This window comes from Gavia stellata, unplaced genomic scaffold (genome assembly GCF_030936135.1).
Source record: "Gavia stellata isolate bGavSte3 unplaced genomic scaffold, bGavSte3.hap2 HAP2_SCAFFOLD_188, whole genome shotgun sequence".
Taxonomy (NCBI): Eukaryota; Metazoa; Chordata; class Aves; order Gaviiformes; family Gaviidae; genus Gavia; species Gavia stellata.
The window spans coordinates 45,398-72,247 of NW_026777367.1; the positions used below are offsets into that span (position 1 = coordinate 45,398).

At 66.9% G+C, this 26,850-nt stretch overlaps 1 protein-coding gene across 1 annotated transcript in view; it reads right to left on the bottom strand.

Moving 5' to 3' along the window:
- Positions 1–960: 960 nt before the first annotated feature.
- Positions 961–26,850, bottom strand: part of LOC132321919 (neurogenic locus notch homolog protein 3-like) — a gene marked incomplete at its 5' end in the record, with an annotated part of 62,647 nt that continues 36,757 nt past the window's right edge. Inside the window, 10 exon segments of the mRNA XM_059835291.1 lie at positions 961–1,637; positions 3,132–3,229; positions 3,734–3,881; positions 7,612–7,916; positions 10,208–10,370; positions 11,310–11,394; positions 12,935–13,148; positions 15,767–15,915; positions 19,741–20,061; positions 22,937–23,469. Coding sequence (XP_059691274.1) covers positions 1,110–1,637; positions 3,132–3,229; positions 3,734–3,881; positions 7,612–7,916; positions 10,208–10,370; positions 11,310–11,394; positions 12,935–13,148; positions 15,767–15,915; positions 19,741–20,061; positions 22,937–23,469 — 2,544 coding nt within the window.

A 26,850-nucleotide genomic window follows, 5' to 3' on the forward strand; every position in this document is an offset into this window, starting at 1 on the left:
CCCCACTTTGGGGGTGTCCCCAATTTGGGGGTGTCCCTTGGGTGTCCCTATCCTGGGGGGTGTCCCCACTTTAGGGGTGTCCCCAATTTGGGGGTGTCCCTTGGGTGTCCCTATCCTGGGGGGTGTCCCCACTTTAGGGGTGTCCCCAATTTGGGGGTGTCCCTTGGGGATCCCTATACTGGGGGGTGTCCCCAATTTGGGGGTGTCCCTTGGGTGTCCCTATCCTGGGGGGTGTCCCCACTTTGGGGGTGTCCCCAATTTGGGGGTGTCCCTTGGGGGTCCCTACACTGGGGGGTGTCCCGGGGGTGTCCCCAGTTTGGGGGTGTCCCTTGGGGGTGCCTATCCTGGGGGGTGTCCCCACTTTGGGGGTGTCCCCAATTTGGGGGTGTCCCTATACTGGGGGGTGTCCCGGGGGTGTCCCCAGTTTGGGGGTGTCCCTATACTGGGGGGTGTCCCGGGGGTGTCCCCAGTTTGGGGGTGTCCCTTGGGTGTCCCTATCCTGGGGGGTGTCCGGGGGGGTTTCCCCACTTTGGGGGTGTCCCTGGGGGGGGCACACAAGGGGGTCGGGGGGGGGGTCTGTGTCACCGCTCAGGCAAAGACCTGCATTTTGGGGGTCTGCTCGGGCGGGGGGGGGGGCAGCTGAGTTTGGGGGGGCCCCAGCACGGCCGGACTGGGGGTGGCCTCGGACCAGTCGGAGAGGGAGCGGGGGGAGGGACTCGCCCACTGCTCGGGGGACTCGGGGGAGGGTGTCAAATAGGGGTGCTCACTGGGGACCCCCAAATATCTCCCCTCCGCCCCCCCACCTCCGAACCCCCCCGCCCCCCCCGCCGCCGGGGGGTACTCCTCCCCCGCCTTGAAAAAACGGGGGGCGGCGGAGCGGGGGGCCCCCCCTTCTTCAGGGGAGAGGGGTTGGGGGCCGCGGGGAAGGGGTTCGGCGGCGGGCGGGGGGCACCCCACGGCGCCGTGGGGCAGGAGCAAGGTGGGGGGGAAAGCTTGAGCGGGGGGGTGTAAAACGGGGTGCACCCCCCCTAAAGGCGCATTACAGGGGGTTCCCGGGGGGACCCGATTCCTCCACTCAAAGGGGACCGTCACCGTCCCCAAACCCAACCCTAAACGGGGGGGGGGACCCCCCGATAATCGCCCGACACCCATGGGTGGCCCCAAGGTGACGGTAAAGGGGGTGTCCAACCCCGGGGGGGGAAGAGCCCGGGTGACGCGGGGTTGGGGACGTACGGGGAGTCCAGGGAGTCGACGGGTGACAACGTCACTGAGCTCTCCAACCCCGGGGGACCCTCGCCCCCCAATTTTTTACCCCGCCCTTTGGGCCCCCCCGTTTTACCCCCCAAGCGCCGGTTCTTTTTCCCGCCGCCGGGAGGTTTAAGCCCGGTTAAAAAAGAAGTGGGGGGACCCAAGAGAGGGGGAAAAGCGGAATTGGGGGGCAGCGATCCCGGGGGGCTGCGCCCCGTGTTATACTCGTCCAAGAGACGGACGATATCGTGGTGCATCCGTTCGCGGCCGACGTCCCGCGGGAGCCGATCCAGGTGATCCGTGATTTCCCGGTTGGCGAAATGATCCAGGAGGATTTTGGCGGCTTCGTAGCTGCCTTCGCGGGCGGCCAGAAAGAGGGGGGTCTCCTCCTGGGGGGGAGGGGGGAGGGAGAAGGGTTGGGGGGGGCAAGGGGTGGGGGTGGGGGTGGGGGAGGAGGGGGGCGTCTCCTGGGGGCAGTGGGGTGACGTCTGGGGGGTCGTCTGGGGTCAATGGGGTGGCATCTGGGGGCAATGGGGGTCTCCTGAGGTCAATGGGGTGTCATCTGGGGGCAATGGGGGTCTCCTGGGGTCAATGGGGTGTCATCTGGGGACGATGGGGTCAAGGGGGGTCTCCTGGGGTCAATGGGGTGTCATCTTGGGGCAATGGGGTCAATGAGGTGTCATCTGGGGGCGATGGGGTCAATGGAGTGTCTTCTGGGGTCAATGGGGGTCTCCTGGGGTCAATGGGGTGTCATCTTGGGGCGATGGGGTCAAGGGGGGTCTCCTGGGGTCAATGGGGTGTCATCTTGGGGCGATGGGGTCAAGGGGGTCTCCTGGGGTCAATGGGGTGTCATCTTGGGGCGATGGGGTCAAGGGGGGTCTTCTGGGGTCAATGGGGGTCTCCTGGGGTCAATGGGGTGTCATCTTGGGGCGATGGGGTCAATGGGGGTCTTCGGGGGTCAATGGGGGTCTCCTGGGTCAATGGGGTGTCCTCTTGGAGCGATGGGGTCAATGGGGTGTCATGTTGGGTCAATGGGGTCAACGGGGGTCTCCTGGGGTCAATGGGGTGTCATCTGGGGGGTGATGGGGTCAATGGGGGTCTCCTGGGGTCAATGGGGTGTCATCTGGTGGTGATGGGGTGTCATCTAGGGGTGATGGGGTCAATGGGGTGTCTTCTGGGGTCAATGGGGTGGCATCTGGGGTCAATGGGGGTCATCTGGGGGCAATGGGGGTCATCTGGGGTCAATGGGGTGTCATCTCGGGGCGATGGGGTCAATGGGGGTCTCCTGGGGTCAATGGGGGTCATCTGGGGGCAATGGGGTGGCATCTGGGGTCAATGGGTCAAGGGGGTTCTCCTGGGGTCAATGGAGTGGCATCTGGGGTCAATGGGGGTCTCCTGAGGTCAATGGGGGTCATCTGGGGTCCATGGGGGTCATCTGGGGGCAATGGGGTCAATGGGGGTCTCTGGGGGCAAAGGGGGTCTTCTGGGGTCAATGGGGTGTCATCCGGGGTCAACAGGTCAATGGAGGTCATCTGGGGTCAATGGGGCAATGGGGCAGAAGATCCCTGTCCGGGGGGTCAGGGTGCCGGGGGGGTCCCAGTGGGGGGGTGTCAGGGGGTCAGGGTGTCAGGGGGTCCCAGTTGGGGGGTTTTTGGGGGGTCAGGGTGTCAGGGGGTCCCAGTGGGGGGGTGTTGGGGGGGTCAGGGTGCTGGGGGGTCCCAGTGGGGGGGTCCCAGTGGGGGGGTCCCAGTGGGGGCAGTGTTGGGGGGTCAGGGTGTCCCAGTGGGGGGGTGTCGGGGGGGTCAGGGTGCCGGGGGGCCCCAGTGGGGGGGTCCCAGTGGGGGGTCCCAGTGGGGGGTCCCAGTGGGGGGGTCCCCACCCACCTTGCTGTCCTGCATGTCCTTGTTGGCCCCGTTCTTCAGCAGCGCCAGAGTCGCCTCCATGTTGTTGACGGCGGCGGCCCAGTGCAGGGCCGACTTCCCTGGGGGGGGCACGGGGGGGTGAGACCCCCCCACGGACCCCCCCCACCCAGCAGGGCCCCCCCAGCACCCACTAACCTGGGTGGGGGGGGGTCTCCCCATCCTCAGCCCCTCCAAGGGACCCCCCAGGACCCTTCACCCAACACCCACTGTTGGGGGGGGTCACCCCATTCCTACTTCCCCCCCAGCACCCACTAAATTGGGGGGGGGTCACCCCGTTCCCACCCCCAAGACTCCCTCCCAGCACCCACTAATCTGGGGGGGGGGTCTCCCCATCCTCAGCCCCTCCAAGGGACCCCCCCAGGACCCTTCACCCAACACCCGCTCTTGGGGGAGGATCACCCCATTCCCACCCCCCCCAGACCCCCCCCCAACACCCCCCACCTTGTAGAGGTGGGGCGATTCCTCAACCTCAGCCCCCCCCCAGAGGACCCTCCCCAGGACCTCAGGTACCCCCCACCCCCCCACCCAATGGGTCCCTTTGGGGGTGTCCCCCCCCCCCTCACCGGTCTCATCGACGGCGTTGACGTCGGCGTGGCAGGCGATCAGCTCCTCCACCATCCCCTCCACCGCCAGCCGGGCCGCCAGGATGAGGGCGGTGGAGCCGTCACCCATGCGGGCGTCCAGGTCCGTGGAGCGGTTACGGATCAGGATCTGGGGGGGGGGGGGGGCGGGGCGGACAGTGGGGTGGGGGGGCAAGGGTGCCGCCCACCCCCCTCCCCATGGCCATACCGGGTGTCCCATGGGCGTGGAGGGTGTCCCGTGGCAGTACCCTGTGCCTCGTGGCCATGGAAGATGCTCCATGACATCACCGGGTGCCCCATGGCCATGTTGGGTGACTCATGGCCATGTTGGGTGCCCCTTGGCCATGGAAGATGCTCCATGACATCACCGAGTGCCCCATGGCCATGTTGTGTGACTCATGGCCATGTTGGGTGCCCCTTGGCCATGGAAGATGCTCCATGACATCACCGGGTGCCCCATGGCCATGTTGGGTGACTCATGGCCATGTTGGGTGTCCCTTGGCCATGGAAGATGCTCCATGACATCACTGAGTGCACCATGGCCATGTTGGGTGACTCATGGCCATGTTGGGTGCCCCTTGGCCATGGAAGATGCTCCATGACATCACCGAGTGCCCCATGGCCATGTTGTGTGACTCATGGCCATGTTGGGTGCCCCTTGGCCATGGAAGATGCTCCATGACATCACCGGGTGCCCCATGGCCATGTTGGGTGACTCATGGCCATGTTGGGTGTCCCTTGGCCATGGAAGATGCTCCATGACATCACTGAGTGCACCATGGCCATGTTGGGTGACTCATGGCCATGTTGGGTGTCCCTTGGCCATGGAAGATGCTCCATGACATCACCGAGTGCCCCATGGCCATGTTGTGTGACTCATGGCCATGTTGGGTGCCCCTTGGCCATGGAAGATGCTCCATGACATCACCGGGTGCCCCATGGCCATGTTGGGTGACTCATGGCCATGTTGGGTGTCCCTTGGCCATGGAAGATGCTCCATGACATCACTGAGTGCACCATGGCCATGTTGGGTGACTCATGGCCATGTTGGGTGTCCCTTGGCCATGGAAGATGCTCCATGACATCACTGGGTGCCCCATGGCCATGGAAGATGCTCCGTGACATCACCGGGTGCCCCATGGCCATGTTGGGTGACTCATGGCCATGTTGGGTGCCCCTTGGCCATAGAAGATGCTCCATGACATCACCGGGTGCCTCATGGCCATGTTGGGTGACTCATGGCCATGTTGGGTGCCCCTTGGCCATGAAGATGCTCCATGACATCACCGGGTGCCTCATGGCCATGTTGGGTGACTCATGGCCATGTTGGGTGCCCCTTGGCCATAGAAGATGCTCCATGACATCACCGAGTGCCCCATGGCCATGTTGGGTACCTCTTGGCCATGGAAGATGCTCCATGACATCACCTTGTGCCCCATGGCCATGGAAGATGCTCCATGACATCACCGGGTGCCCCATGGCCATGTTGGGTGCCCCTTGGCCATAGAAGATGCTCCATGACATCACCGGGTGCACCATGGCCATGTTGGGTGCCCCATGGCCATGTTGGGTGCCCCTTGGCCATGGAAGATGCTCCATGACATCACCGGGTGCCCCATGGCCATGTTGGGTGCCCTATGGCCATGGAAGATGCTCCATGACATCACCTTGTGCCTCATGGCCATGTTGGGTGCCCCACAGCAGCACCCCGTGTCCCATGGCAGCACCCTCTACGCCATGATTATGCTGGGTGCCCCATGGCAGCACCCTCTACCCCATGTCCACGCTGGGTGCCCATGCCCATGCTGCGCACTCCCCCCGGCCATGCCAGGTGCCCCATGGCAGCACCCTCAATCTCATCATCATGCTGGGTGCCCCCCGGCCATGCCGGGTGCCCCATGACTGTGCTGGGTGCCCCATGGCAGCACCCTCTACCCCATGACCACTCCGGGTGCCCATGCCCATGCCCATGCCGCGCACCCCCCCGGCCATGCCAGGTGCCCCATGACCATGCCGGGTGCCCCATGGCAGCACCCTCTATCCCATGATGATGTTGGGTGCCCCCCGGCCATGCCGGGTGCCCCATGACCATGCTGGGTGCCCCATGGCAGCACCCTCTACCCCATGATCATGTTGGGTGCCCCATGGCAGCACCCTCTACCTCATGATGATGTTGGGTGCCCCCTGGCCATGCCGGGTGCCCCATGACCATGCCGGGTGCCCCATGGCAGCACCCTCTACCCCATGACCACGCTGGGTGCCCCATGGCAGCACCCTCTACCTCATGATGATGTTGGGTGCCCCCTGGCCACGGCAGGTGCCCCATGACCATGCCGGGTGCCCCATGGCAGCACCCTCTATCCCATGATCATGTTGGGTGCCCCATGGCAGCACCCTCTACCTCATGATGATGTTGGGTGCCCCCTGGCCATGCCGGGTGCCCCATGACCATGCCGGGTGCCCCATGGCAGCACCCTCTATCCCATGATCATGTTGGGTGCCCCATGGCAGCACCCTCTACCTCATGATGATGTTGGGTGCCCCCTGGCCATGCCGGGTGCCCCATGACCATGCCGGGTGCCCCATGGCAGCACCCTCTATCCCATGATCATGTTGGGTGTCCCATAGCAGCACCCTCTACCTCATGATGATGTTGGGTGCCCCCTGGCCATGCCGGGTGCCCCATGACCATGCCGGGTGCCCCATGGCAGCACCCTCTACCCCATGATCATGTTGGGTGCCCCATGGCAGCACCCTCTACCTCATGATGATGTTGGGTGCCCCCTGGCCACGGCAGGTGCCCCATGACCATGCCGGGTGCCCCATGGCAGCACCCTCTACCCTATGATCAAGCTGGGTGCCCATGCCCATGCTGTGCACCCCCCCGGCCACGCCAGGTGCCCCATGGCAGCACCCTCTATCCCACAATAATGTTGGGTGCCCCATGGCCATGCCGGGTGCCCTATGGCAGTACCATCTATCCCATGATAATGTTGGGTGCCCCATGGCCATGCCGGGTGCCCCATGGCAGCACCCTCAATCTCATCATCATGTTGGGTGCCCCCCGGCCATGCCGGGTGCCCCATGACCATGCCGGCTGCCCCATGGCAGCACCCTCTACCCCATGATCATGTTGGGTGTCCCATGGCAGCACCCTCTACCTCACGATGATGTTGGGTGCCCCCTGGCCACGGCAGGTGCCCCATGACCATGCCGGGTGCCCCATGGCAGCACCCTCTACCCTATGATCAAGCTGGGTGCCCATGCCCGTGCTGTGCACCCCCCCGGCCACGCCAGGTGCCCCATGGCAGCACCCTCTATCCCACGATAATGTTGGGTGCCCCATGGCCATGCCGGGTGCCCTATGGCAGTACCATCTATCCCATGATAATGTTGGGTGCCCCATGGCCATGCCGGGTGCCCCATGGCAGCACCCTCAATCTCATCATCATGCTGGGTGCCCCCTGGCCATGCCGGGTGCCCCATGACCATGCCGGGTGCCCCACGGCAGCACCCTCTACCCTATGATCAAGCTGGGTGCCCATGCCCATGCTGCGCACCCCCCCGGCCACGCCAGGTGCCCCATGGCAGCACCCTCTATCCCACAATAATGTTGGGTGCCCCATGGCCATGCCGGGTGCCCTATGGCAGTACCATCTATCCCATGATAATGTTGGGTGCCCCATGGCCATGCCGGGTGCCCCATGGCAGCACCCTCAATCTCATCATCATGTTGGGTGCCCCCTGGCCATGCTGGGTGCCCCATGACCATGCCGGCTGCCCCATGGCAGCACCCTCTACCCCATGTCCACGCTGGGTGCCCATGCCGCGCACCCTCCGGCCACGCCAGCTGCCCTCACCTGGAAGACGCCCTGGGCATCGGCGGTGACGGCGGCGTGCAGCGGCGTGCGCCCCGTGTTGTCCTGGGCGTTGGTGTCGGCGCCGGCGTCCAGCAGGCGCTTGGCGGCGTCGGCGCGGGCGTAGCGGGCGGCGAGGTGCAGGGCGGTCTCGCCCGTGCGGTCCGTCTGGGCGCCCAGGCTGGCACCCTGGCAGATGAGGTCACCGATGATGCCAGCTGAGGCGTCGTCACCCTCCTCATCCTCGGCCACCTCGGCCTCCAGGCTGCCCCCGCAGAAGGAGGCCAGCATCAGTGGTGTGAAGCCATCTGTGGGTGCGGAGGTCTTAGCGGGTGCCGGGAGGTGTCCTGGCCCGTGTCACCCACCTGGGATGGGGCCCTGAGGACCCCCACCATGACCGTGGTGGCCTCTGGACCCTACATCAGTTCGACCAGCCCCATGGTGCCCCCCATGGCCCCAGTGGCCTCCATGCCCCATGTCCATCCTACCTGGCTCCATGGTGGCCCCCGTGCCCCACGTCCATCCTACCTGGCCCCATGGTGGCCCCCATGCCCATGGTGGGCCCCCGTGCCCCATGTCCATCCCACCTGGCCCCATGGTGGTCCCCCATGCCCCACGTCCTTCCTACCTGGCCCCATGGTGGTCCCCCATGCCCCACGTCCAACCTACCTGGCCCCATGGTGCTCCCCATGCCCGTGGTGTTCCCCCGTGCCCCACGTCCATCCTACCTGGCCCCATGGTGGCCTCCCATGCCCCACATCCATCCTACCTGGCCCCATGGTGGCCCACACGCCCATGGTGGCCCCCGTGCCCCACGTCCATCTTACGTGGCCCCATGGTGGCCCCCATGCCTATGGTGGTCCCCTGTACCCCACGTCCATCCTACCCGGACCCATGGTGGCCTCCCATGCCCCATATCCATCCTACCTGGCCCCATGGTGACCCCCATGCCCGTGGTGTTCCCCCGTGCCCCACGTCCATCCTACCTGGCCCCATGGTGGCCCCTGTGCCCCACGTCCATCTTACATGGCCCCACGGTGACCCCATGCCCATGGTGGTCCCCCATGCCCCACATCCATCCTACTTGGCCCCATGGTGCTCCCCATGCCCGTGGTGGTTCCCCATGGGCCACATCCATCCTACCTGGCCCCATGGTGGCCCCCAAGACCATGGTGGTCTGCTGTGCCCCACGTCCATCCTACCCGGCCCCATGGTGGCCTCCCACGCCCCATGTCCTTCCTACCTGGCCCCATGGTGGCCTCCCATGCCCCACGTCCATCCTACCTGGCCCCATGGTGGTCCCCCATGCCCCACGTCCATCCTACCCGGCCCCATGGTGGCCTCCCATGCCCCACGTCCATCCTACCTGGCCCCATGGTGGTCCCCCATGCCCCACGTCCATCCTACTTGTCCCCATGGTGACCCCCATGCCCGTGGTGTTCCCCCGTGCCCCACATCCATCCTACCTGGCCCCATGGTGGCCCACACGCCCATGGTGGCCCCCGTGCCCCACGTCCATCTTACGTGGCCCCATGGTGGACCCCATGCCTATGGTGGTCCCCCGTGCCCCACGTCCTTCCTACCTGGCCCCATGGTGGCCTCCCATGCCCCATATCCATCCTACATGGCCCCATGGTGGCCCCCATGCCCATGGTGGTCCCCAGTGCCCCATGTCCATCCTACCTGGCCCCACAGTGGCCCCCATGCCCATGGTGGTCCCCCGTGCCCCACGTCCATCCTACCTGGCCCCATGGTGGCCTCCCATGCCTCACATCCATCCTACCTGGCCCCATGGTGCTCCCCATGCCCGTGGTGTTCCCCCATGCCCCACATCCATCCTACCTGGCCCCATGGTGGCCCCCATGCCCGTGGTGGTCCCCAGTGCCCCATGTCCATCCTACCTGGCCCCACAGTGGCCCCCATGCCCATGGTGGTCCCCCATGCCCCACGTCCATCCTACCTGGCCCCATGGTGGTCCCCCGTGCCCCACATCCACCCTACCTCGCCCCATGGTGGCCTCCCATGCCCCACATCTATCCTACCTGGCCCCATGGTGGCCCCCATGCCCGTGGTGGTCTCCAGTGCCCCACGTCCATCCTACTTGGTCCCACAGTGGCCCCCATGCCCATGGTGGTCCCCCGTGCCCCACGTCCATCTGACCTGGCCCCATGGTGGCCCCCATGCCCGTGGTGGTTCCCCATGGGCCCCGTCCATCCTACCTGGCCCCATGGTGGCCCCCATGACCATAGTGGTCTCCTGTGCCCCACGTCCATCCTACCCAGCCCCATGGTGGCCTCCCACGCCCCATGTCCTTCTTACCTGGCCCCATGGTGGTCCCCCATGCCCCACGTCCATCCTACCTGGCCCCATGGTGCTCCCCATGCCCGTGGTGGTCCCCCGTGCCCCACGTCCATCCCACCTGGCCCCATGGTGGCCCCCCATTCCCATGGCGGTCCCCAATGGCACATCCATCTTCCCTGGCCCCATGGTGGCACCCATGCCTATCCTACCTGGCCCCATGGTGCCCCACACCCATGGTCCCCACCCCACACAATGCCCCTGAGCCCCTGGAGACCCTGGGTGCCCCCTGTCCCCCCACCTGGCCCACGGACGTTGACGTCCATGCAGTCGGAGTCGAACTCGCCCTGGGGCGGCGTCAGGGCCATGGCGGGTGGCATGCGGATGTCGGCGGCGACCAGGTGGTGCTGGGTCCACTGCCGGCAGTCCACGGGGTCCTGGGGCTCTGCGCCCGCCTCCTCCACCTGCCCGGGCACGTGGGTGCTGGGACCCCCACCCATGATGGTGCTGGGACCCCCACCCATGATGGTGCCTGGCCCTCGGCGTGCTGGGACCCCCACCCATGGTGGTACTGGGGACCCCCTGCCCATGATGGGGCTCGACCTCCACTCATGATGGTGTGGGACCCCCACCCATGGTGGTGCCTGGCCCTGGGGGTGCTGGGACCCCCACCCATGAGGGTGCTGAGGACACCCTGCCCATGATGGTGCTGGACCCCCACCCATGATGGTGTGGGACCCCCACCCATGATGGTGCCTGGCCCTGGGGGTGCTGGGACCCCCACCCATGAGGGTGCTGAGGACCCCCTGCCCATGATGGGGCTCGACCTTCACCCATTGTGGTGCTGGACCCCCACCCATGATGGTGCCTGGCTCTGGGGGTGCTGGGACCCCCACCCATGAGGGTGCTGAGGACCCCCTGCCCATGATGGGGCTCGACCTTCACCCATTGTGGTGCTGGACCCCCACCCATGATGGTGCCTGGCTCTGGGGGTGCTGGCACCCCCCACCCATGAGGGTGCTGAGGACACCCTGCCCATGGTGGGACTCAACCCCCACCCATGGTGGTGCTGGACCCCCACCCATGATGGTGCCTGGCCCTGGGGGTGCTGGGACCCCCACCCATGATGGTGCTGGACCCCCACCCATGGTGATGCCTGGCCCTGGGGGTGCTGGGACCCCCACCCATGAGGGTGGCAGCACATGGGGGTGCAGGGACCCCCCCCCAAAGAGTCCCAGAGCACGGGGTGGGGTGGGTGTGCCACCCATGAGGGTGCGCAGGGGTGCCAGGACCCCCTTATACCCACACCTCTGCCTGGATATGGGGGTGCCGGGACCCCACATCCCAAGGGTGCCCAGGCCCCCTCTGCCCCCCAAGTGCCCCCCAAGTGCCCCTGGGGGTACCTTGAGCCTCTTGGCCTCGGGGCAGTCGCCGTCCAGCCACTCCTCCGAGGGTTCACCCATGAGGGTCTCCCCCTTCCCCATGGTCCTGGGGGGGGGGGGGGTGGCACGGGCATGAGGTGGGTGCCCCCCACCCTATTTATGGGGGGGGGGGGATGGACAGGGCACCCCCAAAGCTCAGGGATTGCTGGGACCCCCCTGGAACGAGCTGGGACCATCCCAGGGGGCTGGGGGAGCTCTGGGGGGGAGTGAGACCCAGTGACACCCCCCCAGTTGAACTGGGACACCCACTCCAGTCCCCCCCAGTGCCCCCCCCACTCGCACTGCCACCCCCATAGTCCATGACCCCCAGTACCCCCAGTACCCCCTAGTACCCCCCAGTCCCCCCCTCCAGTGTCCCTCCACTTGCACTGCCACCCCCATAGTCTACATCCCCCAGTACCCCCCAGTTCCACCAGTGTCCCCCTCCAGTGCCCCCCCACTCGCACCCCCATAGTCCACGTCCCCCAGCACCTCCCAGTTCCCCCAGTCCCCCCCTCCAGTGCCCCCCCACTTGCACTGGGACCCCCACTCCAGTCCCCCCCAGTGCCCCCCCACTCGCACTGCCACCCCCATAGTCTACATCCCCCAGTACCCCCCCAGTTCCCCCAGTCCCCCCAGCCTCAGTGCCCCCCCACTTGCACTGGAACCCCCATAGTCCACGTCCCCCAGTACCCCCCAGTTCCCCCAGTCCCCCCAGCCTCAGTGTCCCCCCAGTTCCTCCAGTCCCCCCCCCAGCACCCCCCCCAGTGCCCCCCCCACTCACACTGGCACCCCCATAGTCCATGTCCCCCAGTACCCCCCAGTTCCCCCAGTCCCCCCAGCCTCAGTGTCCCCCCAGTTCCTCCAGCCACCCCCCAGCACCCCCCCAGTGCCCCCCCACTCACACTGGCACCCCCATAGTCTACATCCCCCAGTACCCCCCAGTTCCCCCAGTCCCCCCCAGTGCCCCCCCACTCACACTGCCACCCCCATAGTCCACGTCCCCCAGTACCCCCCAGTTCCCCCAGTCCCCCCAGCCTCAGTGCCCCCCCAGTTCCTCCAGCCCCCCCCCAGCACCCCCCCCAGTGCCCCCCTACTCACACTGCCACCCCCATAGTCCACGTCCCCCAGCACCTCCCAGTTCCCCCAGTCCCCCCCTCCAGTGCCCCCCCACTTGCACTGGGACCCCCACTCCAGTCCCCCCCAGTGCCCCCCCACTCGCACTGCCACCCCCATAGTCTACATCCCCCAGTACCCCCCCAGTTCCCCCAGTCCCCCCAGCCTCAGTGCCCCCCCACTTGCACTGGAACCCCCATAGTCTACATCCCCCAGCACCCCCCAGTTCCCCCAGTGCCCCCAGCCTCAGTGTCCCCCCAGTTCCTCCAGCCCCCCCCCAGCACCCCCCCAGTGCCCCCCACTCGCACCCCCATAGTCCACGTCCCCCAGCACCCCCCAGTTCCCCCAGTCTCCCCCTCCAGTGCCCCCCCACTCGCACTGGCACCCCCATAGTCCACGTCCCCCAGCACCCCCCAGTTCCCCCAGTCCCCCCAGCCTCAGTGCCCCCCCAGTTCCTCCAGCGCCCCCCCCAGCGCCCCCCCACCCCTCACTTCATGCCCAGGGCGTCCTGCCCCACGGGCTCCCGCCGGTCCCTGTTGCTGTCCTTGGCCAGGCTGAAGCCCTCGGGGAACCAAAGGGTGCTCTGCTCCCGCCTGCGCCGGGCCACCAGCACCCCCAGCACCGCGATGGCCAGCAGGATGACGCCCCCCACCACCACCAGCGGCAGCAGCCGCACCGGGTCCGGCGCCTCGGGCAGCTTGTCACCTGCGGGTGGGGAGGGGACGATGTTGGGGTGATGGCACCATGGGGCACCCACGTGTTGGGGACAGCATCATGGTGATGGCACCATGGGGCACCCACATGTTGGGGACACCATCAGGGTGATGCCACCATGGGGCACCCACATGTTGAGGACATCATCAGGGTGATGCCACCATGGGGCACCCACATGTTGGGGACATCATGAGGAAGATGCCACTATGGGGCACCCACATGTTGGGGACACCATCAGGGTGATGCCACCATGGGGGCACCCACATGTTGAGGACATCATCAGGGTGATGCCACCATGGGGCACCCACATGTTGAGGACATCATCAGGGTGATGCCACCATGGGGCACCAAACATGTTGGGGACACCATGAGGGTGATGCCACCGTGGGGCACCCACATGTTGAGGACATCATCAGGGTGATGCCATCATGGGGCACCCACATGTTGGGGACATCATGAGGAAGATGCCACTATGGGGCACCAAACATGTTGAGGACATCATCAGGGTGATGCCACCATGGGGGCACCCACATGTTGAGGACATCATCAGGGTGATGCCACCATGGGGCACCCACATGTTGAGGACATCATCAGGGTGATGCCACCATGGGGCACCAAACATGTTGGGGACACCATGAGGGTGATGCCACCGTGGGGCACCCACATGTTGAGGACATCATCAGGGTGATGCCATCATGGGGCACCCACATGTTGGGGACATCATGAGGAAGATGCCACTATGGGGCACCCACATGTTGGGGACACCATCAGGGTGATGCCACCATGGGGGCACCCACATGTTGAGGACATCATCAGGGTGATGCCACCATGGGGCACCCACATGTTGACGACATCATCAGGGTGATGCCACCATGGGGCACCAAACATGTTGGGGACACCATGAGGGTGATGCCACCGTGGGGCACCCACATGTTGAGGACATCATCAGGGTGATGCCATCATGGGGCACCCACATGTTGGGGACATCATGAGGAAGATGCCACTATGGGGCACCAAACATGTTGAGGACATCATCAGGGTGATGCCACCATGGGGGCACCCACATGTTGAGGACATCATCAGGGTGATGCCACCATGGGGCACCCACATGTTGAGGACATCATCAGGGTGATGCCACCATGGGGCACCAAACATGTTGGGGACACCATGAGGGTGATGCCACCGTGGGGCACCCACATGTTGAGGACATCATCAGGGTGATGCCATCATGGGGCACCCACATGTTGGGGACATCATGAGGAAGATGCCACTATGGGGCACCCACATGTTGGGGACACCATCAGGGTGATGCCACCATGGGGGCACCCACATGTTGAGGACATCATCAGGGTGATGCCACCATGGGGCACCCACATGTTGACGACATCATCAGGGTGATGCCACCATGGGGCACCAAACATGTTGGGGACACCATGAGGGTGATGCCACCGTGGGGCACCCACATGTTGAGGACATCATCAGGGTGATGCCATCATGGGGCACCCACATGTTGGGGACATCATGAGGAAGATGCCACTATGGGGCACCAAACATGTTGAGGACATCATCAGGGTGATGCCACCATGGGGCACCCACATGTTGGGGACACCATGAGGATGATGCCATGATGGGGCACCCACATGTTGGGGACACCATCAGGGTGATGCCACCATGGGGCACCCACATGTTGGGGACACACATGTCCCCATGACCCAAGACACCCAGCACCCACGACCCCATTACCCTCGTTTCCCACAGTACCCAGCACCCTTGACCCATGGCACCCATGTCCCCATGATCCCCTGACCCATGTCCTCCATGTCGCCATGACCCAAGACACCCAGCACCCATGGCCTCATGTTGGGGTGATGGCACCATGGGGCACCCACGTGTTGGGGACACCATCATGGTGATGGCACCATGGGGCACCCACATGTTGGGGACACCATCAGGGTGATGCCATGATGGGGCACCCACATGTTGGGGACACCATCAGGGTGATGCCACCATGGGGGCACCCACATGTTGAGGACATCATCAGGGTGATGCCACCATGGGGCACCCACATGTTGGGGACACCGTGAGGATGATGCCACTATGGGGCACCCAACACGTTGGGGACACCATGAGGATGATGCCACCACGGGGCACCAAACATGTTGGGGACAGCATCAGGGTGATGCCACCATGGGGCACCCACGTGTTGGGGACAGCATCAGGGTGATGCCACCATGGGGCACCCACATGTTGGGGACATCATCAGGGTGATGGCACCATGGGGCACCCACATGTTGGGGACACCCAGCACATCAGGGAGGGTGCTACCACCTTGGGGACACCCAGCCTGCTGGGGACACCCCATATATGGGGGGCACCATCACCACCAGGACACCCCACACGTCAGGGACACGTGGCACGTCGGGGAGAAGGTCACCCCCTCCATAACTTGGGGACATGCCACCTATGGGTGGACACCATCCCCACCGGCACACCCCCTTCACCACCCCATCGGCACCCCAGGCCACCCCACCCCTTGCAGATGGGGTCATGGAGGCCACCCTCCCCACCGCGGGGACCTTGTCCCCAAGGGCCACCGGGACGTCCCTCACCGCGCACGGCCTTGATGGGGTAGGGGAACTGGAGACGCTCCAGGGCGGAGAGGGCGGCCAGGTAGTCGGCGGCGCTGCGGGTGTCGGGGAAGCACTTGTCGGATGCCTGCGCGCACAGGCGGTTGTCGATCTCCAGTGTCACCACCGAGCTGCCGGGGGACATCGGGTTGGGAGGGGTGTCAGAGGGACACGGGGGACCCGCGGCTCCGTGGCACCCAGAAACGGTGGCGCTCGTGGTCCCGTGGATCAAGATATCCAGCAACCTCATGGCTCATGGCGTCCAGCACCCATGGCCCCGCAAGCCATGGCACCCATGTCCCCGTGATCTCCTGACCCATGGCACCCATGTCCCCGTGACCCAAGACACCCAGCACCCATGGCCTCATGGCCCCATGGCTCATGGCACTCTCCCATGGGCCCTCAACCCATGGCACCCATGTCCCCATGACCCAAGACACCCAGCACCCATGGCCCTCATGGCCCCATGGCTCATGGCACTCATGTCCCCATGGGCCCTCAACCCATGGCACCCATGTCCCCATGAGCCAAGACACCCAGCACCCATGGCCTCATGGCCCCATGGCTCATGGCACTCATGTCCCCCATGGGCCCTCAACCCATGGCACCCATGTCCCCCAATGAGCCAAGACACCCAGCACCCATGGCCGCATGGCCCCATGGCTCATGGCACTCATGTCCCCATGGGCCCTCAACCCATGGCACCCATGTCCCCATGACCCAAGACACCCAGCACCCACGACCCCATTACCCTCGTTTCCCACAGTACCCAGCACCCTTGACCCATGGCACCCATGTCCCCATGATCCCCTGACCCATGTCCTCCATGTCGCCATGACCCAAGACACCCAGCACCCATGGCCTCATGGCCCCATGGCTCATGGCACTCATGTCCCCATGGGCCCTCAACCCATGGCACCCATGTCCCCATGACCCAAGACACCCAGCACCCATGGCCTCATGGCCCCATGGCTCATGGCACTCGTCCCCATGGGCCCCTCAACCCATGGCACCCATGTCCCCATGACCCAAGGACACCCAGCACCCATGGCCTCATGGCCCCATGGCTCATGGCACTCATGTCCCCATGGGCCCTCAACCCATGGCACCCATGTCCCCCATGAGCCAAGGACACCCAGCACCCACGACCCCATTACCCTCGTTTCCCACAGTACCCAGCACCCTTGACCCATGGCACCCATGTCCCCATGATCCCCTGACCCATGTCCTCCATGTCGCCCATGACCCCAAGACACCCAGCACCCATGGCCTCATGGCCCCATGGCCTATGGCACCCAGCACCCACGACCCCATTACCCTCAGTTCTCATGGTACCCAGCACCCATGTCCCCTTGACCCATGGCACCCATGACCTAGGACACCCACCACCCCATGGCCCTATGGCCACATGGCTCACGGCATCCAGCACCCATGTCCCCACAACCCATGGCACCCATGTCCCCGTGATCCCCTGACCCGTGGCACCCATGTCCCCGTGACCCAAGACACCCAGCACCCATGGCCGCATGTCCCCATGGCACCCAGGCAACCATGGCCCCATGACCCATCCACCTGCCACCACCATCCCCATCCCACGACGCCCCACCCACCACCACCATCCCCATCCCCACGTCCCCCCACCCCACCCACCCCATCCCACATCTCCCACCCCACCTCATCCCACCATCCCCCATCCCCACATCTCCCACCCACCCACCCCCACCCCCATCCCACGTCCCCCCACCCACCACCACCATCCCCATCCCACATCTCCCACCTCATCCCACCATCGCCATCCCACGTCCCCCCACCCCATCCCACCCCCATCCCACCACCACCATCCCATGTCCCCCCACCCTACCCACCATCCCCATCCCACGTCTCCCACCCCACCCACCACCACCATCCCCATCCCCCCCATGTCCCCCCACCCCACCCACCCCATCCCACCATCCCCATCCCATGTCCCCCACCCCATCCCACCATCCCCATCCCACGTCCCCCCACCCATCCCACCCACCACCATCCCATTCCACGTCCCCCACCCCCACCCATCCCACCATCTCCATCCCACGTCCCCCACCCCATCCCACCCCCATCCCACCATCCCATTCCACGTCCCCCACCCCACCCATCCCACCATCTCCATCCAACATCTCCCACCCCATCCCACCCCATCCCACCATCCCCATCCCACGTCCCCCACCCCATCCCACCACCCCCATCCCACATCCCCCACCCACCACCACCATCCCCATCCCACGTCCCACACCCACCACCACCATCCCCATCCCATGTCCCCCACCCCATCCCACCATCCCCATCCCACGTCCCCCACCCAATCCCACCCACCACCATCCCATTCCACGTCCCCCCATCCCACCCACCATCCCCATCCCACGTCCCCCACCCACCACCACCATCCCCATCCCATGTCCCCCCACCCCATCCCATGTCCCCCCACCCATCCCACCCACCACCATCCCATTCCACGTCCCCCACCCCATCCCACCATCCCCATCCCACATCTCCCCACCCCACACCCACCTCATCCCATCATCCCCATCCCACATCTCCCACCCACCACCACCATCCTCATCCCACATCTCCCACCTCATCCCTCCATCCCCATCCCACGTCCCCCACCCCATCCCACGTCCCACACCCACCACCACCATCCCCCATCCCACGTCCCCCACCCCATCCCACCCACCACCATCCCATTCCACGTCCCCCCACCCCCACCCATCCCACCATCTCCATCCCACGTCCCCCACCCCATCCCACCCACCACCATCCCATTCCACGTCCCCCACCCCACCGATCCCACCATCTCCATTCCACGTCCCCCACCCCCATCCCACCCCATCCCACCATCCCCATCCCATGTCCCCCCACCCCCACCCACCATCCCCATCCCACATCTCCCACCCACCACCACCATCCCCCATCCCATGTCCCCCACCCCATCCCACCATCCCCATCCCCACGTCCCCCCACCCATCCCACCCACCACCATCCCCATCCCACGTCCCCCATCCCACCCACCATCCCCATCCCACGTCCCCCACCCACCACCACCATCCCCATCCCATGTCCCCCACCCCATCCCACGTCCCCCACCCATCCCACCCACCACCATCCCATTCCACGTTCCCCCACCCCATCCCACCATCCCCATCCCACATCTCCCACCCCACCCACCTCATCCCATCATCCCCATCCCACATCTCCCACCCCACCACCACCATCCCCATCCCACATCTCCCACCTCATCCCACCATCCCCATCCCACGTCCCCCACCCCATCCCACGTCCCACACCCACCACCACCATCCCCATCCCACGTCCCCCCACCCATCCCACCCACCACCATCCCATTCCACGTCCCCCCACCCCACCCATCCCACCATCTCCATCCCACGTCCCCCCACCCCATCCCACCCCATCCCACCATCCCCATCCCATGTCCCCCACCCCACCCACCATCCCCCATCCCACATCTCCCACCCACCACCACCATCCCCATCCCACGTCCCCCCACCTCACGTCCCCCACCCCATCCCACCCCATCCCACCATCCCCATCCCATGTCCCCCACCCCACCCACCATCCCCATCCCACATCTCCCACCCACCACCACCATCCCCATCCCACGTCCCCCACCCATCCCACCCACCACCATCCCATTCCACGTCCCCCACCCCACCCATCCCACCATCCCCATCCCATGTCCCCCACCCATCCCACCCACCACCATCCCATTCCACGTCCCCCACCCCACCCATCCCACCATCTCCATCCAACATCTCCCACCCCATCCCACCCCATCCCACCATCCCCATCCCACATCTCCCACCCCATCCCACCATCCCCATCCCACGTCCCCCACCCCATCCCACCACCCCCATCCCACATCCCCCACCCCCCCCCCATACCCCCACCCTCCACCTCACCCGATGACCTCCGGGGCCACCTCCCTCCTCCGCAGCCGTTGAGGTCGATAATAGGGTTGGATCATGTAGTTGCCATCGTTATCGAGCCGGAACCGCAGGGAAGTGCGCAGGATAGCGCTGAGCCGCTGGAGGAAGGCGGCGCTGGTCCGACGCAGCTCCTCGGGGGGCAGCAGGACGGTGACCACCAGCACCCCTCGGGCCAACGCCTCGGGGACCTCCTGGGCGCAATCCAACCCGTCCCAACCGCACTCTTCGCTGTTGCACCCTTGGTCGCAACGCCCGTCGGCGAAGTGGTCGGAGCAGTACTGCTCGTAGACGGGGCTGGGGGGTGGGGGGTGGGGGGGGGTACAGGTGGGTATGGGGGGATGGGGGGTGGGTGGGGGGCAGAGGGGGATGTGGGGAGGTGGGGGGGATGTGGGGGGATGGGGGGGTATGGGGGAGATGTGGGGGTATGGGTGGGGTATGGGGATGTGGGTGGTGTATGGGGAGATGGGGGCTTGGGGGGACATGTGGGGGGTGTGGGGGATATGGGGGACATGGGTGGGATGTGGGGAGCATGGGGGGATATGGGGGACATGGGGACATGTGGGGCATGGGGGGATGTGGGGATGTGGGGGGCTTGGGGGGATATGGGGGACATGGGGACATGTGGGGCATGGGGGGACATGGCGACATGTGGGGCATGGGGGGGATATGGGGGACCTGGGTGGGATGTGGGGGGCTTGGGGGGATATGGGGGACATGGGGCCATCGGGGACATGGGGGGACATGGGGGGATGTGGGGACGTGGGGGGCTTGGGGGGATATGGGGGACATGGGGACATGGGGGGACATGGGGGGCATGGGTGGGATGTGGGGGGCTTGGGGGGATATGGGGGACATGGGGACATGGGGACATGTGGGGCATGGGGGACATGGGACATGGGGGGACATGGGGACGTGGGGGGATGTGGGGATGTGGGGGGCTTGGGGGATATGGGGGACATGGGGACATGGGGACACGTGGGGCATGGGGACTTGGGTGGGATGTGGGGGGCTTGGGGGGATATGGGGGACATGGGGCCATCGGGGACATGGGACATGGGGGACATGGGGACATGTGGGGCATGGGGGGGATATGGGGGACCTGGGTGGGATGTGGGGGGCATGGGGGGATATGGGGGACATGGGGCCATCGGGGACATGGGGACATGGGGGGACATGGAGGGATGTGGGGACGTGGGGGGCTTGGGGGGATATGGGGGACATGGGGACATGGGGGGACATGGGGGGCATGGGTGGGGTGGGGGTGTGACCCGTGGGGACAGGGGGTGACCCGTGGGGACAGGGCATGACCCATGGCCATGGGGGTGACCCATGGGGACAGGGGTGGCCTATGAGGACAGGGGGTGGCCCATGGGGACGGGGGGTGGCCCGTGGGGACAGGGGGATGTGTGGGGACAGGGGGTGACCCATTGCTGTGGTGGGTGCCCCATGGGGATGGGGGGTGGCCCATGGGGACAGGGGGTGACCTGTGGGGACAGGGGTGGCCTGTGGCCGTGGGGGGTGACCCATGGGGACGGGGGATGACCCGTGGGGACAGGGGTGGCCCATGGGGACAGGGGGTGGCCTGTGGGGACAGGGGGTGACCCGTGGGGACAGGGGGTGACCTGTGGCCATGGGGGGTGACCCATGGGGACGGGGGATGACCCGTGGGGACAGGGGGTGACCCATGGAGACAGGGGGTGGCCCTTGGGGACAGGGGATGACCCATGGGGACAGGGGGTGACCCGTGGGGACAGGGGGTGACCTGTGGCCATGGGGGATGACCCGTGGGGACAGGGGGTGACCCATGGGGGACAGGGGGTGGCCCTTGGGGACAGGGGGTGACCCATGGGGACGGGGGTGACCCGTGGGGACAGGGGGTGACCCGTGGGGACGGGGGATGACCCATGGGGACAGGGGGTGGCCCATGGGGACAGGGGGACACATGGGGACAGGGGGTGGCCCATGGGGACAGGGGGTGACCCATGAGGACGGGGGGTGACCTGTGGGGACAGGGGGTGGCCCATGGGGACAGGGGGACACATGGGGACAGGGGGTGACCCATGGGGATGGGGGATGACCCATGGGGACAGGGGGTGGCCCGTGGGGACAGGGGGTGACCTGTGGCCATGGGGGTGACCCGTGGGGGACAGGGGGTGGCCCCTGGGGACAGGGGGATGACCCGTGGGGACAGGGGGTGACCCGTGGGGACGGGGGATGACCCATGAGGACAGGGGGTGGCCCCTGGGGACAGGGGGATGACCCGTGGGGACAGGGGGTGACCCGTGGGGACAGGGGGTGGCCCATGGGGACAGGGGGACACATGGGGACAGGGGTGGCCCATGAGGACGGGGGGTGACCCATGGGGACAGGGGGTGGCCCCTGGGGACAGGGGGACACATGGGGACGGGGGTGACCCGTGGGGACAGGGGGTGACCTGTGGCCATGGGGGATGACCCGTGGGGACAGGGGGTGACCCATGGGGACAGGGGGTGGCCCTTGGGGACAGGGGGTGACCCATGGGGACGGGGGTGACCCGTGGGGACAGGGGGTGACCCATGGGGACAGGGGGTGGCCCTTGGGGACAGGGGGTGACCCATGGGGACGGGGGTGACCCGTGGGGACAGGGGGTGACCCATGGGGACAGGGGGGACACATGGGGACGGGGGATGACCCATGGGGACAGGGGGTGACCCGTGGGGACGGGGGATGACCCATGGGGACGGGGGATGACCCATGGGGACAGGGGGTGGCCCATGGGGACAGGGGGACACATGGGGACAGGGGGTGGCCCATGGGGACAGGGGGTGACCCATGGGGACGGGGGATGACCCATGAGGACGGGGGGTGGCCCCTGGGGACAGGGGGGTGACCTGTGGGGACAGGGGGTGGCCCTTGGGGACAGGGGGTGGCCCATGGGGACGGGGGATGACCCATGAGGACGGGGGGTAGGCCCCTGGGGACAGGGGGTGGCCCTTGGGGACAGGGGGTGACCTGTGGCCATGGTGGGTGCCCCATGGGGACGGGGGATGACCCATGGGGACAGGGGGTGACCCATGAGGACGGGGGGTGGCCCCTGGGGGACAGGGGGTGACCTGTGGGGACAGGGGGATGACCCATGAGGACGGGGGGTGGCCCCTGGGGACAGGGGGTGGCCCTTGGGGACACTGACTTGCAGGCGCGGGGCGGGGAGCGGCAGTCGAAGTTGTCGTAGAGGCAGCGGGGGCTGTCGCAGCCCCGGTCGCAGCGGCTGTTGTTAAAAAGGGGGGGACACTCGGGGACCCCACAATGTCCCCAAGGGTCCCCCACCAAGAGGGAACAGTCCCCCCCGTCCCACTGACACCCGGGGGTGTTACACTCCCGGTGACAAACCCCGTCACCCGCTTTCCCCCCGCACCCCACTTCGCATTCCGGCGCGGGGGGGTTTGGGGGACCCCCTTGACATGGGGGACCCCCCAAACCGGGGGGCACAAACAGCGGGTGAAGGGGGGGGCGGGGGGAGGGGAGGCAGGTGCCACCGCGGAGGCAGACGTCGGGGGGACAGGTGACGTTGGTGACGTCGAGGGGGTGACATCGGGGTCCCCCGAAACCGGGGGGGCAGCGGCAGCGGGGGCCGGTGGGGGAGGGCAGGCAGGTGCCCCCGTGGGTGCAGGGAAGGTCCAGGCAGGAGGGGGGTCGGTTCTCGCAGTGGGTGCCGGCGAAGCCCTGGGTGGGGTGAGGGGAGTGGAATGGGTGGGGGTCAGGGTGGGGGTCAGGGTGGGGGGTGATCGGCAGGTGATGGGCACCCAGATCCCTGCACACCCTATGCCACCCCACAGCACCCATCCCCATGGCTTTGGGTGCACCCAGCCCCCTGCCCACCCTATACCACCCCAGAGCACCCAGCACCCAGCCCCCTGCACACCCTATGCCACCCCACAGCACCCAGCACCCAGACCCCTGCCCACCCTATGCCACCCCACAGCACCCAGCACCCAGAACCCTGCCCACCCTATGCCACCCCACAGCACCCAGCACCCAGACCCCTGCCCACCCTATGCCACCCCACAGCACCCAGCACCCAGACCCCTGCCCACCCTATACCACCCCAGACCACCCAGCACCCAGACCCCTGCCCACCCTATGCCACCCCACAGCACCCATCCCCATGGCTTTGGGTGCACCCAGCCCCCTGCACACCCTATGCCACCCCACAGCACCCAGCACCCAGATCCCTGCACACCCTATGCCACCCCACAGCACCCATCCCCATGGCACTGGGTGCACCCAGCTCCCTGCCCACCCTATGCCACCCCACAGCACCCAGCACCCAGACCCCTGCCCACCCTATGCCACCCCACAGCACCCAGCACCCAGAACCCTGCCCACCCTATGCCACCCCACAGCACCCAGCACCCAGACCCCTGCCCACCCTATGCCACCCCACAGCACCCAGCACCCAGACCCCTGCCCACCCTATACCACCCCAGACCACCCAGCACCCAGCCCCCTGCCCACCCTATGCCACCCCACAGCACCCATCCCCATGGCTTTGGGTGCACCCAGCCCCCTGCACACCCTATGCCACCCCACAGCACCCAGCACCCAGATCCCTGCACACCCTATGCCACCCCACAGCACCCAGCCCCCAGATCCCTGCACACCCTATGCCACCCCACAGCACCCATCCCCATGGCACTGGGTGCACCCAGCTCCCTGCCCACCCTATGCCACCCCACAGCACCCAGCACCCAGATCCCTGCACACCCTATGCCACCCCACAGCACCCAGCACCCAGAACCCTGCCCACCCTATGCCACCCCACAGCACCCAGCACCCAGACCCCTGCCCACCCTATACCACCCCAGACCACCCTGCACCCAGACCCCTGCTCACCCTATGCCACCCCACAGCACCCATCCCATGGCTTTGGGTGCACCCAGCCCCTGCACACCCTATGCCACCCCACAGCACCCAGCACCCAGATCCCTGCACACCCTATGCCACTCCAGCACCCATCCCCATGGCACTGGGTGCACCCAGCTCCCTGCCCACCCTATGCCACCCCACAGCACCCAGCACCCAGACCCCTGCCCACCCTATACCACCCCACAGCACCCAGCACCCAGACCCCTGCCCACCCTATGCCACTCCAGCACCCATCCCCATGGCACTGGGTGCACCCAGCTCCCTGCCCACCCTATGCCACCCCACAGCACCCAGCACCCAGATCCCTGCCCACCCTATGCCACCCCACAGCACCCAGCACCCAGACCCCTGCCCACCTTATACCACCCCACAGCACCCAGCACCCAGCCCCCTGCCCACCCTATGCCACCCCACAGCACCCAGCACCCAGCCCCCTGCCCACCCTATGCCACCCCACAGCACCCAGCACCCAGACCCCTGCTCACCCTATGCCACCCCACAGCACCCATCCCCATGGCTTTGGGTGCACCCAGCCCCCTGCCCACCCTATACCACCCCAGAGCACCCAGCACCCAGACCCCTGCCCACCCTATGCCACCCCAGCACCCATCCCCATGGCACTGGGTGCACCCCAGCCCCCTGCCCACCCTATGCCACCCCACAGCACCCAGCCCCCAGCCCCCTGCCCACCCTATACCACCCCACAGCACCCAGCACCCAGATCCCTGCCCACCCTATGCCACCCCAGCACCCATCCCCATGGCACTGGGTGCACCCAGCTCCCTGTCCACCCTATGCCACCCCACAGCACCCAGCACCCAGACCCCTGCCCACCCTATGCCACCCCACAGCACCCAGCACCCAGAACCCTGCCCACCCCCATGCCACCCAGCACCCATCCCCATGGCTTTGGGTGCACCCAGCCCCCTGCCCACCTTACACCCCCCCCCAGCCCTGTGCCCACCCTATACCACCCCAGAGCACCCCAGCCCCCTGCCCGCCCCATACCCTCCAGCCCCCCCGGGCGGGCAGGGTGGGTGCTGGTGGGTGCCCGGGGTGGGTGCCCCTGACTCACCGGCGGGCAGCGGCAGGTACGCCTGCCGCCTGCCCTGCCGGTGAGTCAGGGGGGCAGCGCCCGCCGTGGCCGGGCACTGCAGTCACCAGGCTCTGGCACCGGCGGCCTGTGGGTGGGTGGGGGGGGACGACACGGGGGGGGCAGTGGGTGCCGAACCCCCCCCCCCAGGGTGGGCATGAGGCACGGCACCCCTGGCACCCACCCCGCCGTGGCAGCACCCACCAGTTGAAGCTGGGCTGGCAGTTGGCACCCAGCACCCCTTACCCACCCTGGCACCCCTCTGGCACCCCCCCCATGCCCTGTACCCACCCTGGCACCCCCCTGACACCCACACCCTCTCTGGCACCCACCCCAGCCCCCCTGGCACCCACCTAGCACCCCCTGCCCACCCTGGCACCCCCCTGGCACCCACGCCCCCCCCCCAGCAGCACCCACCAGTGAAGCCGGGCTGGCAGAGGCAGTGTTGGGTGCTGGCACCCTGCACCCATGCCCACCCTGGCACACCCTGGCACCCACCCCCTCTCTGGCACCCACCCCAGCCCCCCTGGCACCCTCCTGGCACCCCCTGCCCACCCTGGCACCCCCCTGGCACAGCACCCCATGTCCCCTTACCCACCCTGGCACCCCCTGGCACCCCCCTGGCACCCACACCCTCTCTGGCACCCACCCCAGCCCCTCTGGCACCCACCTGGCACCCCCCTGGCACAGCACCCCATGTCCCCTTACCCACCCTGGCACCCCCCTGGCACCCACACACCCCCCCCCAGCAGCACCCACCGGTGAAGCCGGGCTGGCAGAGGCAGTGTTGGGTGTTGGCACCCTGCACCTCATGCCCACCCTGGCACCCCCTGGCACCCACACCCTCTCTGGCACCCACCCCAGCCCCTCTGGCACCCACCTAGCACCCCCTGCCCACCCTGGCACCCCCCTGGCACAGCAACCCATGTCCCCTTACCCACCCTGGCACCCTCTGGCACCCCCCTGGCACCCACCCCCTCTCTGGCACCCACCCCAGCCCCTCTGGCACCCACCTGGCACCCCCCTGGCACAGCACCCCATGTCCCCTTACCCACCCTGGCACCCCCCTGGCACCACACAACACC